At 43.4% G+C, this 16,907-nt stretch overlaps 1 protein-coding gene across 3 annotated transcripts in view; it reads right to left on the reverse strand.

The window, feature by feature from the left end:
• Positions 1-16,907, reverse strand: part of ntrk3b (neurotrophic tyrosine kinase, receptor, type 3b) — a 141,101-nt gene that overhangs the window by 104,574 nt on the left and 19,620 nt on the right. For all 3 annotated transcript variants that reach the window (XM_029498174.1, XM_029498173.1, XM_029498175.1), the window contains exons 2-3: positions 14,749-14,823; positions 12,041-12,112 (exon numbers count right to left, since the gene is read on the reverse strand). In XM_029498174.1, coding sequence (XP_029354034.1) covers positions 12,041-12,112; positions 14,749-14,823 — 147 coding nt within the window. The remainder of the gene's footprint in view (positions 1-12,040; positions 12,113-14,748; positions 14,824-16,907) is intronic.

Consider the following 16,907-nt stretch of genomic DNA (forward strand, 5'->3'; position numbering starts at 1 on the left):
GTGCATTTTGAAATTGGTCACAATAATAACACACGCACAGACACACACCTCGTCCTTGTCATGATGTCAATGCAACCCTTTGAAATTACACGTTACTGCTGTATTATGTTGCAAAAATTGAACCTGCACTTTTTTACGCCACTCACCCAAATCTGAAGATCCACCTTGTTCAGTTTTCTATAAAACTCATTTTGCCTAAATGCGATGAGCTTTCACATCAGCGGGATACTTGACATAAATGACGACCATTAAACTCAATCATGATATACTTAAACAGCGCTATAATCACTGTCAGCACCTCCATTGTTTTTCATTTTGATAAACTGTTGGAGGGTCGATGTTCTGACAGGACAGAACTTAATGAAGCAGCTGCTGTTCACGTTAACTCCTCCAGCTCTTCATCTGCAGCGTTCACGGCTGAAAATCTTTAAATAACAACACAAAAAGTTAAAAGCGAAGCTTGTGTTTACTCAGTAAAACCTGTTGTTTGCACTAATTATCCAGCTGGCACACGGCCGACCTTCGGTGTTGGAGGCTGGATGAAATAATGTATGTTATTGTTTCAACACTGAAACAACCTTGATGCAACATTTAATACCGATGGTCACAGAGATAAATAAAATTCTCACCAATCAGCTTTAAAATATCAACAATTTCAATCTATATGTCATTTCTCCATCAACATCCAAAAAAAGTCCCTCATTTTGTATGATTTTGTTGCTAAATGTTGTTTTCTTTACATTACAACATTACATGTTTGGATAATTTCAGCCATTTTAATTATGTTTAATTATGTTTTCACATCACAATTAAAATGTGATTCCACCTGATGCAGGACATGAAATGTCGCCTGCTAAGAATCTGCCTGTGGTGACAAATATCAGGTCTGCTGGTATTTAATAAACAGTAACAATAAGAATTATTAAAAAGTCATGCTTACATCTTCTTTGGCAGAAATTCACCAGTTTATTTTGTGTCTAATCAAAGTTGTGTCTCTGGAGTTTTGAAAACGACGGTTTGAACACTTAATTGTTCAGCTTGAGTACAAAATGAAATTATTATGGTCCTGATGGTGCTGCTGGATTTCAAGTGTTATTTGTGATTATTTTTCGAGGATACAATTTTTTGAAAATTATTGTTATTGTTCGAAAAACTGGGATTTAAGATTGTGTGAATTTTTTGAAGGAGGGAAACAAAGTCAAACCTCAGCGCTCACAACAGGCGTCTTATCAGCCTGGCTGGATACAAATTGGGGGGGGGGCCTTATTTCCTTTTTCCCATTATCAGAGTCAGTCTCCTCTATCTGTCTCTGTCACGGAGAAATCAGCTCAGCGCTCCTTCGACACCACACAGCATCAGAGCCTGGAGGCCGAGGCTCCATCCAGAGGCCAGGCTGCAGGGCTGGGGGGGCCAGGGGCACCTCCCCCCCTCACCTCCACCACCAGTGACACAGTAAACAGCAATCTGCTTGGCTGAAATCCTCATCGTCTTGTCCAAACACATCTGAGGGGTCGGAGCCAGCGCGGTTTGATTGGCAGCGCCCGTGTCAGAGGGCTCGCCGCTGTGTACACTAAATGTCAGGCCTCAGCCAGACGACTGTCAGCGCACAGGTTGTCGAGTGAGTGGCAAGTGATGTGGTGGTGGGGGTGGGTGGGGGTGGAGGGGAGCAAAGAGGCAGAGACAAAGTGCTGCCTCAGCAATCAGAGAAGCTCATCTGGGCTTCAGGACTCTGCTGCTGCTGCAGGTTCGATCCCTTCACTGTAGCCTGAAAGTGCAGCAGCACGCAGGCTGAGGACGGATGAAAGCTTCTATTTTTAGCCGTTCTGTCAGCGAAGCTAAAGAAATCAGCCCCTCCCTCCGTCTCGTCCTTTGGCTGTTCAACACTCAAGAGATCAAAAGCGACGGCGGGACAGCGAAGACGGCGAGGTGATGAGGAACTGTCGGTGGGAGGTTTGAACTCGAGGCAGCGGGGGAAGCTCGGTGCTGTAGATGCTATCGATCCAGTCACACCGGTTGACACAGAGTCCCTGGAGACTGAATGTCCTGTACTGCAGATTAACTGAAGCCATTATTCCTGCGGCTCACCGCGACCCACAACCTGCCAGCCCCGTCTCGGGACCTGCACAGTCATCAGAAGGCGTTAGAATCCGTCGGAGCGCCGCGATTATGGATTCAAAGATGGCCGCTCTGCAGGTAAAGGCCCTCTCCTCTCTCTGCAGAGCTTTCTGGCCTAATTTTTGTCTCTTCCTCCCTCTCCCCGTCCTTATCCACGCCTCTGTCTCACAGTTTCTATTCCTGAACATCTCTGTCTGTCATCTTTCACGGCCAATTTCTTTTGTTTTTCACCCAGAGTTCTGTGGCGTTCGAGCCACTTTCTTTATCTCGTCTTTCATTTTCGCTCCCAAACTCAGTCCAGCTATCTCGAATCTGTCAAATCAAGTGACTGCGCCTCGCGAGTAACGTGTTATACAATGGAGAAGCAAAATATGGTGTCACATAGCAGTGCATCACTCCCCTGTCACTTTGTTGGGACGCTCACTGAGACAAGCAAGAAAAGTAAAAGTGATTAAGGCCACAAAGAAACTCGGAGCATCACAAAGACCATGTTGGTTTTTTTTCCACCAACTGACTGAGCCTTAAAGATTCATTTGGTGATTTTAGGCCACTTTGTGGAATAAAGACTGAAACAAACACATCAGACTGTTACAACCTCACTTTACAAACACATTCAGGGAAGATCGATTTCACAGATCACAACCAACAGACATTAAAGCAGTCATCATTTAACTCCTTCAGTGGACGCAGTTGTCTGTTTTGTCATGTAGTTGAAATCTATTTGACTTTTCTCTTCTCCACCAAACTGAGCCGGTAGATCAGTTCGATCAGGATTTGTGAGTTTGTGCTTGTCTGAAAAATCTGAAGGAAAACAGGAAGACGAAGGACGAAGGAGCTCTGGATACACATCCGTCTCATCTTCAACACCAAACCTACTTTTCCAAATGTAGAAACAAAAACTTCTCCTTTTGTTTCTATTTCTATGACTCCTACTGAATTAGCATGCTAACCAGCTAATCCTGGCTGGGTCGACCCGTCTCATCACTGCGGCCCTGAAGAAGCAGCAGCTGAGGAAATATTCAAACTGGGGATGTAGTGAATCCCTCACACTGAGAACACGACAGGGGGTGAAGCTCTTGGATGAGTCATCACCACCTGCTCAGAGAAAGCTAATTCAGCAGCAGAGGAAACGCACAAATGACCAGAGATTTTTACGTTTCAGGGAGCGTAAATCTCAGCTGCGAAATTTCCATCAGTTCAAAGAAGACTTCTAAAAAAAGGGTAAATAAACTTTCTGTTGGGGACCAACAGGCAGGACTGTGTGACTATGAGACAAAGGAAGACACCCCGAAGTGCAACACTTTGGCTCACTGATGACTTCTTAGCAGTTTTTTGGACAACGGGCAAAATATAGAATCATCTGTCTTCGCCTCTGAGGCCCAGATATATTCTAAAATGGATTTGGACAGTGCAGACAGCAGAGATTCGTCATGCTGACCCTCATGGCTATGCAGACACAAAGCAGAACTTGAGCTTTATGGATTGGAGTGGGCACATCTTTTAGTGAGTCAACAGCCTGTGGACAGGCCCTTTAGCCCGTCTGACATGCCGTCCTGTTTGACACAACGCTGCGTGTCTATATGTTGTCTCCTGCCTGAGATCATTCTATAGAAGAACAGAGCAGGCGTCTGGACTAATGGACTCCGTTCACAGCAGGTGAAGCAGTGCTGCGGCAGTCGGCACAGCCGGCAGATAGCATGCTCCACGACACCTCTATCAGAGGGCGGAAAGCCTGCGTGTTTGTGTTTACAGTGAGATTAACCTCGTGCGCATCCCTGCAGCCGAGCATGAGGACCGAATGTAAATCTGAGCTCGCAGTGAATTTATGAATGTGCTGATTCAATTTGAACTGCTTGTTTGTTCTCCCAAACCACCACATCTGGGAAATAAGCCTTACTCTATGGCTCGTTTAACTGGCACGTCTAATGTGTTATCGTCTGATTCCTCTGGCTTTCAGAAAAAAAGAAGCCCCCCCCCTCCACCAGGATGCCGAATGGAGAACCGAGCAGCGTGCATTATCAAACACCTACTGTAGCCGCACAGCAGCTGGCACAGCAACACTGCGAGACACGGTCCGTTTCCCACACTGACGAGTGATTTCATGTGGTGCATTGTGGGTGGCGAGGTTTTGAAAAATGGCGGGGGCGGTCTACAACTGCATGTTAGAGGGAGATCCTGAAGTACCCTTCACCTCCCTCATCACAGGGCTTCAGCCCCAGCAGAGGAGAGCGGCAGGCTCGTCCGTGGGAGGGAATCATGTCCACGCAACCTCGAGCCACAGAGCAACGCCAACTTCCAATTTAACGCACTCGGGAAGCGGGAAGGCGCCCACACAGAGCACGGTGGGCAGGAACCGTTCGAGTGGGATCTCAGCTGAATTACTGTTGATTCAGTGATGGATTCCAGGAGGATGTCCTCCTCCAGAGCAAAGCTAAATTGAAAGAAGACAGGAAAGGGTGAAATAAACAGCACGGGCATTTCTTCGAGATCACAGGTCACCCAGTAACTCCCGCAGAAGTAAAACAGTTCAGGTGGCCCACAACAACAAACTCTTCAAACAGTTCTCTTAATGAACTCTGTAATTATAGAAATTCAAACATAGTAATAGAAATATTTCTTCATATTTTTCTGCTGCCTAACATTTACTCTGTTGGCATTAATTAATCAGATTCAGATTGCAGGAACTGTAATTACCTTCTTCAAAGAGACATTAATGCATGATACGCATCAAAAACGATCACTTTAATCTGTCGGAGTGGGACTTCTGTCTGGCTTCTTCAGCCCAGAAAGGTGCTTCATCATAAAATGGCATAATAAGGTTTTATTCTCCTGTACAGCAGCACATTGTGTCGGATTGAAACGGCTACGTTAGCTGTTAATAAAGATCCGGCTCCAAAAGTGTCCAGAGAAAAATGTTTGGAGAAGCGAGCAACATTAAAAACATCAGTGACATCAGTTTGAAGGGAGCTAACTAACGCTGACGCCGCATTCGGATGAAGTGACCTCCACAGTGTATCAGCTTTGTTTGTTTACGCCTCTTTACACATTTACACATTCCCCCGTCCAGACCAGGAGGCAGAGCTGCAGCTGAACACTCGTCTGTCCCCCCACCGCCGAAATTTAGTAGCTCTATTAAACCAAAAGTAAACAGAAGGGGAGCTTAATTCAATTCATATCTGAATATCAAACAAATTAAACGTGGAGTTCTGAATATTAGATCACTATCGCCCAAATGTGATCACCAATCATGTTGTGGATTTATTCTGTATCGCTGAAACCTGCAGCAGGATGAGTAAGTCGGTGTAAATGAATGTGCATCCATCACATATTCCTCGTACCTCGGGTCGAGGAGGAGGGGCGGCTGCGATATTTCACTCCAGCTTATTAATCATTCCTGGATCCCACAATGACTTTGGCTATTTTCATTTTGTCGGGAAATGAACCAGTTTGAAGTGATGAATTACGGCCTCTTTCGCTGTTTTCATGTCGATGCCATGATAATCAGCATCCAGTTTTTCTTTCTCGTCTGCAGCTTTGACAATCACTGATTTGGGATTTCTCTCTGTCACTACATCCACTTCTTTTCCAACACGCAGGCTCAGAGATCTTTTCTGCAAAGTCCGGTCCTACATTTAGAAAAAATGTATTCTGATTTTCAGCCAAGTCACCCCCAATAAACTCACTTTATAGAACTGTTTGATATTCATTTAATATTACTTTGGTTATCATGCAGTATTTTCCTTTAATAACCTGTCGCTATAATATGAGTCGACTTATTTTTATGTATCTTACATTTATTTTCTGCCTCTTTAGTTCTCAATCTTATGAATGGTCTATAAAGTGTATTTTTCTTTTTCTGTAATCTCTGCGAGCCACGGACGGCTAGACCTTGTAATTGGACAACTTTTGTCACGTAGTTGTTAAAATATCTCCGTAAATGTTACTGATGCACGGTCCACATTGTTAGCTTGATATATTTCCTCCCAATTCTGTGCCAGTAAATGTGTTCACTGCATTCTTTTTGCTTTTCTCTCGTTTTGGTCGTGTCTTTATGATCATCAATAATAAAAATGGGAAGATGATCACTGATGTCATTCGTTTTTGGAAATAGACTCAAACTGCTCATGTTGTTGGTAAATCCATCTGTTTATGTCCATGCTGAAACTACTTTGTTGTTTTGTTTTTTGAAAACGTACTCAGTATAAACTGCTAACAATGATTTACTCGTTCTTTTCTTTTTTCTTGCATTCCAGCAGGTTTTCAACCACAGCTGTCATTAAGGAGTGTTTTCTATAAGAGTGCAACTCTTCTTCCTTACTGATCCAGGTTTCATTAATGTTACTGTGCATCGAGGCTCCTTTGTCATAATTTTGATTTGATTTGACCTCTGAGATCACTCTTCGGTTTCTATACGTCTGTGGAAACTGCAGGTAGAAGAGCACCGACTCTGCTGGTGTCGTCGCTCAACAACCTGAAGTGAAGCGGCTACTCGACAACACAGAGAGAGCAACTTTAAAAAGCACGGACCGAGAAAATTGCTCTATTTTACGAGAAAGAAGAGAAAGCAGGGACTTTAAACGCTGACAAGGTAAACAGAGGATAATCAGACGTCTAATTAAAGGTGGTCTCAGGCTAGCTGGCCAGCTGACCCAAGTATAAAAATGACATTTAAGAAAAAAAGGGACAGAAAAAACACGTAGTGGGGGAAGATTTAATGAGAGACTCTCTCCACTTCCCTCTCCCCGTGGGGGAGTGACCTTTCAGACTCCCCGGTGACAACGCTCCCTCCAGATTTATTGGGCCTCTCCTTCGGCTGCACAGGAATGAAGAGGAGAGTTGCCTCACTATCCAGATGCTGACCTTTAATATGACACAGGCGGGGACAAGCGTGGCTCACGACGGCGAGCCGACCGGCAGCATCAAATAGAAAAACGAACCCAGCGGTGGCAGGAATGAGTTGAAAGCTGAAGACCTTGCAGCGGAGTCTTTGTTGATAGACTCCATTTGCATACAGAGCTTTGTGAGCGAGTTATATGAGATGAACTCTGAGTATTCAGACCGAGACAGGCGGAGGCATCAAAGGGAGGACGGAGACACGTCTCCACCCACAGCACCCAAACATTCTCCAGTTTCATGTGAGAATCGATTTTAAATTGAATGAAATGTTTATTTAGCTTTTAGCGATAATTAAAAACCTGTCCGACTGTTTTTATATCTCGCACCAACATGGAGTCCAAATCTAAGACTGCAGCCACCCGCCGCTGCTGTTATTATTTTTAGTCCTGTTATTATAATTATCACCTCATGGAGAAGGTTACATTTTGACCTGTGTCTCCTTAGAAAGTCCTGCTGGCAGAGAAAAGGGGTTTAATAAAGGCCACGACTAAAACCCACTAAATTAATTCTGGGGTGAGTCCAGTTTATGGAGTTGAGCCAGAATATTTTTTTCATTTCTGCACTTAAAATTATCCCGAAAAAATCAAATGTTTAATTAAAGAGAAAGTCCTTTTGAATCATCTGTCTGAAAGGTCATGAAAGCCAAGTTGATCTCAGGACGATCACACGAGGACATTATCGGTGTTAAGCACACATTTGGTGACCTAAATCTGATTCGAATCAGGTCATGTGACTCACTTCCTTAGCTTAGCTTAGCACAAAGACACAAAGAGGATGAACTACCCTAAAAAATGCAGCAGATCTTCTGTCTCTGATCTAATTCATGACACGTTTGGATCTTTAAAGATGCTTTCTTGCTAATTAAGACAAAATGAGATAATTCTTCATCAGCCCCTCAGTTTTACACATTAAAGTGATATCGGACGTATAAGAGAGAACAGCAGCACTCAGGAAGAACTAGAAGAGACACAATATATAAATATATATATAAAACCAAATTTAAACCAACAGACATGTTGAACTGTAAAATTGTGTTCATGCTAAGCTAACATAAGCTAAGCTAATCACAGCTGTTACAGAAGAAAATGATTTTACTTCCTCTTGATTGATGTTGACTAAAATCTTAATAGCGAGGCCTGAACAGGCAGAGCGGTGATGGGAAGGATCCTGGTCAGCGTGGCCCCCTACCTGAAGAGCGTTCTAAATGATGACTTCAAGGACGGAGCTCTTCTCTTCATCTTAGATCAGACTTTTTCTGCCCGTCTTACATTCAGGCCAATGCGGCCGAACCGGCTCCAAGTGAGGTGGGTCGAGTGTGAAAGGAGGGAAAGCTTCGATAAGCAAAGTAAAACAAACAGTCATGATGATGATGATGCTAACAGCCACTATTAATCCCTCTGAGACAAATCTCCATCTCCCAACACGCATAACCACGTCGTTTAGATGGCCGTAGAACCTTCGAGAGGAGATGAAAGCTTTCACATCGTAACTATTACCTAAACACATTTCACTGGTCCTCCACCATCAAAATTAAGAGCAAAACTCCTTTTTGCCAATCAGAGAAAATGAAAATGACGATTTCAGCAGAGCTGGTTGACTCTCCTGCAGGAACTAATGAAGGAGACTTTTAAAGGTTGTGCTTACGGCTTCTTTTATACGCGTTTCTTTTTTCAGCAAGCTGATGGATAGCAGCTTTTCCGATCATTTAAGAGAATGAGATTGTCTGGAATGATAGTTATTTATTTTATGTGACTAAAACCTGCCTGTTGATGTTTATTTCATCACTTTTTACTACCACTCCTAAGCCTCTTATACATCAGGAGCATCGATACGATTTTTTCCATCATGCCAGCAAAGTTTTTTGATTAAAACTTCTCGAAAATGGAGTTAACCCAAATTTTCTTGGCTGATTTCCATTCCCTTTGAAAGAGAAATACCCATCACCCAAAGTACAGTTTGTTCTGACATGCACGCGCACAAATTTGCATCCTGTTGTCGGACAGCGTTGGTCGTCGAGGGAGAGACAGACACGCACGGCAGGCCAGAAAAATCTGTCTGAAAATCAGAGGCGCCTTCGACACAACTGTGAATTTACTGCACGGCCATTTTCTGCAGCAACGCTGCAAAATATCACTGATTGTTCCTTTAATGTCCCCTAATGGTACTTAAGAGGTTCAGAGCTGTTTCATCAGTTTCTTCATGCAGCCACAACAACTGCTGAGATGGGATTTGCTGCAGAGTCTCTGGCGCCGCTGAGACAAACACGGTAATATGTTCACCTGATGAGTAGTCACTTTGAAGCCGGATAGCCCACCGAGATGTTCTTAAACTGTCCGACTAGAAAAAAGTTTGCACATCGATTTTGATAATTTTGTTGGAAAACTCGGCCCACAAATTTACACTTTTCTGACATGATGGAATCAAAAAAATCAGACTGCTTTGGAAAACTTCAATCAATCCAGCCTTTCCTCTCTTTATTTCTAAGATTCCACAGTCTCATTGCGCCCATTTTGTCTTGGTGAGGTGACCTCTGACCCCGACTGATGGCTGCTGCTGCTGTAATGAGCTTCACTTCATTAATGGAAACTCACTCACTATCAGCTAAATGCTGAAAATTTAAAGACCAAGAGAGTTTGTGAGAATATTCATTTCGAGCTTTGTGCAAACGTTTGTGTTGCACAGATTCAAACGCCGGAGAGCAAATCACACTCACCTGAAAATAACAGAATGTGCACCGCTGAAAGATCAGCAGTTTACGGTGTTATTGAACTTACTGCTGCTGATTTATCAATATCCTGCTGATCAGAATGAAGTTCTGCACTGTACTGGTCATTTCCGACGCCGACAAAATAAAGTACAGAAAAAAGAAATTCATTTCTGTGGAACCGGGCAGATGTTTCAGGCACACTTCCAGCCTGGTGGAGCTCCGGAGCTGCACTCGTGTTGATACTTTTGGTATTTGATGTCAGACAGACGTAGGGAATAGCGGCTCCTCGTTTCCAGCCGGCGACTGTGGATTTTGGCTGCCGAAGCGACGGCTGTCGCCAGCAGATCTTATCAGCTGTTGCTGGTCGTGTAATGAAGCTGCCGTTATCTTCACGAGTCAGTTAAAAACTGTCTGCAGCGGAGACCTCCATGTTTCAAATGAACATATTCTAAATGGCTCTTTATGATGGCTGCGAGGCGTCGCACTGTGATTAAACGAAGAAAGAGTGTTTGTATTTTTCATGTTTTTTAATCTGGAAAATCTTAAATTTCACCTCTAAAGCTTTAAATTCAATCTGTGCGTTATTTGCGTTTGGCTCATCTTTAAAATGTCTAAATAAGAAACGACCTCAAATCCAGATCAGGATGGAGTTTCTGAGTTTTTAATGTAATGTGACGCTGCTGGCTTTTCTTCAGTCAGAAGGAAGATTGTGGAATCGGTTATTTTTGGTTTCAGAGGAAGAAAACAAAACGAATGAACGATGAATCAGCATGGAAGCTGATGAGAGTCGGCTGACAAATATGAATTTAATGTGCTTGTCTTTAGCACGTGGGCTGCATGGACAATTATGGCGCCTCGACCCCACGCACATTTACTTATCATAAAACAAACATAATCAATGTGCTGCACGAGCGAGTTCAACGCTGATTAGTCTGAATGTGCATCAATCAATCAGCGTGTCGTCGTTAGTGTTTACCATTCATTTGTCCACTTTCATGATTAACTGAGAAACTTTACAGTTTTCAGATTATCATAAAAACCTCCGACATCATTGCTGCTTCAGACTGATTCGTCTCCCCCCCAGACCATCGGGAGGCCGACAGAGAAGACATCGGGGGGTTCTGGAGCCGATCCCAGCTCACTCCCTCAGACCTACGGACAGTTTAGCGTGAACCCAATGGACCAATGACCAATGAGAGTTTTTAGAGATTTGGAGTTTTATAAAAGTGATCAGAGTAAACGTGAGATAGATACAATGCTGCGTCTGGTAAAGTGACTTATCACAGAGGAGGAGAGGAATAATTAAAGCATGCGACGGAGGCTGGTGTTAATTGCAGCCATCGGGTTTGCAGCCCTCAGTCAGATATTTACGGGGTGGAACTGACACCGAACGGCTTCAGCTTCCTTCACAAAGGAAGTGATGTGAGCAGACCTGTCTGACACAGACATCAGTGAGGTCAGGCCGCTGAGGCTGAGCGTTGGCATAATAATTAATCTTCTTTGACATCATCATCCTCAGTGTCACCTAGCAACCCTCCACTTGAAACCACCAACACGACCACAAAGGAGGCCTCCGTGGAAGGTCTGAGGCGGAGCTTTCTCCGGATAGATGCAACAGGAAGGCAGCCAAAAAAAAAGAGAGAGAGAGAGAGAGAGCTCGACTTGGATGTAACATCTTTTGGTTTGGAAGGAGCTGCATTCATGCACACACACAAATGTGCGCACCCACTGACGTCCCACAATCCATCTGTATCTGCCCTGTTTCATTAATAAACAAGATGAAGTCTGCTCATATCATCAACTCCTCTCACACACAGGTGCTCAGAACAGAGACCAGGACGCCTTCCAGTCCACAACAAGACCCAGAAACTGGCAGCGTGTTCAGGTAAAAAACTGCCGGTGTTTACTGCTGGAAAATTGGGGAATAACAGGCTGTCATAGAGTGACACATCAGCCTTTGTTAAAGAAATTACTTTGGTCTTCGCCCAGCTTTGTGGCGCTCGGCCTTCTGCTCAAATTGTCCATTTGGTGAGTGCAGAGTAAATGGAAGTGCGTCTTCTGCATGTTGCTCTACTGAGGCACAAAGAGGCGAGGCAGATAGGAATCCAATTATCTTGGGCAAATAATGGATGTCTCATTTGAGATGTGCGGCTGTTGCGACAGTAATAGCAACGCCACAATTTCCCAGAAGTCGGCCTCTATCAACTGCATCAGCTCTGCTCGACACTAACTTACCTTTGGCCCTTTACAGGCGGCTGTCAAGAGCCACAGATTATAATAAATAAATCTTTGAAGGCTGTCAGAGATGGAATATTTACTCACATGTAGCGTAGGTGTGGATTCTGAGCGAAGGCTCGAGCCTGGATCACCCGCAAGTTGCAATTCATGATGGTTCTGAAGAAAAGAAGATAAAACAGACATGAAACAGTCAAGTTGGAGGAAGTGAAGGCATCACGATGCAGCATCACGGCCACGAGGACTTTCATTTTTGTGCAGCTCATTTCAGTGTGTTTGTTCATCTCTCCTCCGTCGAAAATGAATCGTTTATTTTTTTATTTGTATCAGTTATTTTTTCTCTCCTAATTTCTTCATGTGTCTTCGTTAACTTTAAATAAATGTCGCCCTCATAGAATGACTCTGCCTGACTCATGTCTGAGCTGAAACATGGAATATCTTCATGTATCCTGTTCCTCATTAGGCCCCTCCTCCTCTTCCTCCTCCACCTAATATCATTTTTAATGAGCAACAAAACATAATAGAGCTGATGAAGTTTTAAATAGAATTATACTGCACACACAAAACCTGAAAATATAGAAGTGCACTGAAGAAAACTGATGATCGTTCACTTTCTATCTTGAGTTGTTGTAACAAGAGAAAACACGAACTCTTCTAAAGAGGAGAAAAGCGCTGTGCAGTGTGCAGGCTAAAGGAGGAAATATCGAACTGTCCGGGTTTGTTTCAGGAAAACAAAACGGAGCCATTTGATTTAAAGCATTCAGCTGCAGCCTTAAAAAGGAAAAACACAAAGTTGGGCCAGATTGTGTTTAATATGATAACATACATTTTATTTCAGCGTATTGTATGTATCTTATATCTTATACCAGCTCTGCGTCTAAAATAAATATTATTGTCTGTTGAACGTTTAAAGTGACTCCTGTTTCTAACAGATTGCTCATTTTGGTGTTTTTCGTTGTGACAGAGGGGGCGGAGTCAGAAACACCACCTGCAGGTAAAGGTGCGTACCACAGACGGAGGAAGTGACTTTCATAGTTCCATTTCAGGTATCAACTTGAACTCCAAGATACCTGAATGAAAGAAATGAATCAGTAGAATCAGTGTGTGTGTGATGGAAGCCAGTTAAGGATTCCCGGTATTCCCGGTTTGGGAGTCTGTTCTCGTAATCACAGATGTCTCTCTGAAGGAGTCATCGACATCATCAGAGAGCGCCTCATAAAGCAGCGTGCTGATGATGCCAGCTGTTGGACTGTCTCATCACCATCTCAGCGTTTCCAGCATGGAGGGGTTGGGGTCCTGGACCCCCCCCCCCAGAGAAAAACAATCACAGCAACATTTAAGGCGGACTGTTGAGTTGTGGTTCCAATCCTCAGAGCAGTGACAATCCGACACACAAATCATTTCCATAAACGGCAGCGATTTAATTGTTGCTGAAGATAATGTGATGTGATAAACGAAGATTGGAGCCAAAACCAAACCACATTTTTTAAAATCTTTTGGAGTCTTTGTGTCATTTAGTTCTTCACTCAAACGGCAGGGTGCCGCTCATAAAAACCATCTACAGCCTACTGAGACATGTCACTGTTTTTCTGTGTGAAAAGCTCCATCTCACCTTGACTATGCAGATATTTATGTATATTTTATATTCTCATTTGTATTTTTCTCTTTCTTTGCACAGTTGGATCCGTCACTAATCATTTCAGAGGATTCTTAAAAATACTCTGATTCTTAAATCGTGAGAGATTTGAGGGTTTTTTGGGTAAAATGAAGGTGCAGATTTTATCGTGCCTGCGTGTAAAATAACTTGAAAGTCAATAAAAAATGGAATTGACTGAATTGATTTTGAATTGATTCCTGTTCCGTCCTGAAGGCGCTGATCATTCTTGTTTAAACATCCTTGCTGCTCTAAAATCTTGCTGGTGTTTGTGAATCTGAACATGTTTATTTGTTTGTGTACGTCGACCTCTTCCAACCCCGTCCGATCAGCTCAGAGGTAAATATATAGGTGACATTTATCAGAAATAAAACAGGATAAACAGGAGACACAGCTCCTTGCTCTGCTGAGTTATATAACAAATTTAATAATAAGGCCTTCTTTATTATTTTATTCAAACTGAAACAAGGCTGGTGGGGGGGTGAACAGTAAAATTAGGTGAGGGAAAGTATCCAAGAGGAACTTTTTCATCCCTCCATACTGCTAAAAGTCCCACAAGACACCATCACACAAGGTAACAGCCTTTCCTGGGAAGAGGTGGTGGTAATGAGAAAAATGCAAATTCAGTGGTGGAGATATTGCACTTGGCCTCCCTGATGAGGGATCAAGGGGATCAGGGGAGAGGCCAGCTCTGACTTTGGAGGGCAAAGGAGAATACAGCTGTCTGAGGAGAAGGAGAAGAAGAAACGAGGAAGAGGAGGTCACCGGCGGCACTGAAGGGAGGAGCAGCAGGGGCGAGAAGAATGTAAAGGATGTGGCCTCATGGTGCCGGGTAGCAAAGCAGGAGAGCGGCGTAACATCGCTTTAAGAAGTAAAGAAATGAGAATTAAAAAAAGCCACAATGCTGCAGCAGGGGCCCCTAATTCAATTTTCCCTGCTGCTTTTTAGCGTTATTTGATCAGCGGCTGAGCGGAGTGGAGAGGATGTTCCACCGACCTGTGACTTCCTGGAATTAAAAGCGTGTTTAAACATCAGCTTGTTCTCCTCTCACTGCTGCTCGGCCTCCCTCAGTGACGGGGGCACACATGCCAGAAAACTGGGTCTAACAGTGGATCAGGATCTGAACAGCATCAACACTCACAGTCTCTGCAGGCCGGTGTAGAGCTCCATATCCACGTCTCTCAGAGTCTGCAGTCCCGTCCAGTTCTCTATGTGTCTGTAAACACAAAGACAGAGCAGAATAAATAAAGCGCTCCTGCTCATCCGAGCAGAAAGGAAAACGAAAGAAAACAAAAGAAAAAGTCCAAAATTGGGAAATAACTGGCTGCGTATTGTCAAAGTTTTTTGAATCCATATTCATTTAAACTGCAATTATTGGAACAGTTCTGACGGAGCGCTCTCTGCTGCCCTCTGATAGATTTAATTGCCAAGAGGCAGCTTCAGAAGTTTAATCTATGTGGAGGGAAGTTTGAGGGGACGGACCGAATAAACACGACAGATGACTTTACTTCTCCTAATGCCATCAGACTCCGCGGGAAAAGTCTCTCTGTTGGACGGGATAAAAGACGCCAAGCTGGCATCTTTAAATTAGCTTCGGGAAAAAGAGCATCTGTAAATGATTTGTTCGTTATGGCTTGGAAATGAAATAGGCAACACACAGACGCGCACAATCAGACCCACAAACAGACACACCCGTTTCAACTAAGCCGGGGGAAATGAGGAGATGTGGCGGAGGACACGACAAAGGCTTTACAGCTTTGTTTCGGAAAAGTAAAATATGATTAAACGCTGAAAGGAACTTCATCCTAAATGTCAAATTTCAAATCGATGCCTTGAAAACAATAATCTGTCCGACACACACGTGGCCGGGTGACAGCTGCTCGTTTGATTGTGGCTGTAGTGCCAACCTGTGTAGACGCAAACACAATTACACACACACAGACCTGCAGCCCGAGTCCACTCAGATTTCATCAGCTTGTAAAAGCTGTGTGAGCAGATAACACTTTGTGATTTTTAACAACAGAAGGAAAATAAAATATTTGTACGTTTGCGCTTCTGCATCTGTTGAACGGAGATGAAGCAGCACCTGAGACATTTTTGTTCATCTGAGCAAATTTGAGCCAAATCAAACCGACACGACGAGAACTCAGCATGTTTGACTTTATCTGAGGCTGCCGGACGGCCGCTTTGTTTTCTTAGAGGACAGGAGCGACGCTGTTTTAGGACTCTGTCAGTCTCAGTCCGGCTTTGCCAAATGGTTTGGGAGATCCAAACTAAGTGCAAACATTTTAGAAGGCCGCAGGAAAGCGGGACTGTTTTTGCTTTAATCCAAATCAGATTCGATTGTTCCTTCCCCCTGCTGGCCTGCTTTCATATTAGTTTACTGCTGCTCTGATACACATTTGCTTGCATCGTCCTCCTGTCAACAAAAAGCTTCTGTTTTCCCCCAGATTCTAGGAAACCGCGTTGGCACACAATTAAAGATTGTCATTTCAAATGTCTCGTTTCCAGATAAATATGTGTAAGCATGTATGAGCATCTCTGTCAAAGAAGCTGATGATGCACCTGCCAAAAAAAAAAAAAAAAAATAAGAGCTTCTGCACTTCTGCTGGTGACACAAACACAAACACAACCCGGGAAGAAACAAAAGTTTCACCCCCTTCACAGGCCTGAACAGCGAATTAAAACCACCCAGTTTCTGGATCATCCTCCTAACCCCTTATTTTAGCCTCACACATTTACTAATTGCAACATTTGCCTCCTTCTTGCTGATGTTTAATGGAAACGTGCAGTTATACATCAGTATTATCTTCGGAGGTGAGCAGATACACCAATAAGTTTAAAATTACAGATCAAACATTTTCTAATTCTCTGTGGAGTAAGAAAATTTATATTTCCTATTGTGAACGTCCTGATTGAACGGCATTGATTCAAAATGATTACGTTTGTCTGACAGAAGCTGAAAAATGAGACCAGCAGCAGAGATACTGAACTGTCAGCACTTCATTCAGCCAACAGTCTTTGAAGGCTCTAATGCAAAAATGTACGACACAAACAGGCACCTCGAATACGGAAATCTCAAAACAACGGCATTAATATGAAGAACTCTGTTTAATAGTTAAATTTGATAACTGCAGATTGGCCCAGACTGAATTTGGCAACAGGTCAAACTACAGCTTTGGAGGTGAAGAATAAGGTTTTTCACGATTTAAAAAAGAGAAAAGGAAGAGAAAAGGTGTCTTTGTGATGATCATATGATTGTGTGTCGCTGTTTGACAGACGCCCTGCAGCTCTGGGATT

This window comes from Echeneis naucrates, chromosome 3 (genome assembly GCF_900963305.1).
Source record: "Echeneis naucrates chromosome 3, fEcheNa1.1, whole genome shotgun sequence".
Taxonomy (NCBI): Eukaryota; Metazoa; Chordata; class Actinopteri; order Carangiformes; family Echeneidae; genus Echeneis; species Echeneis naucrates.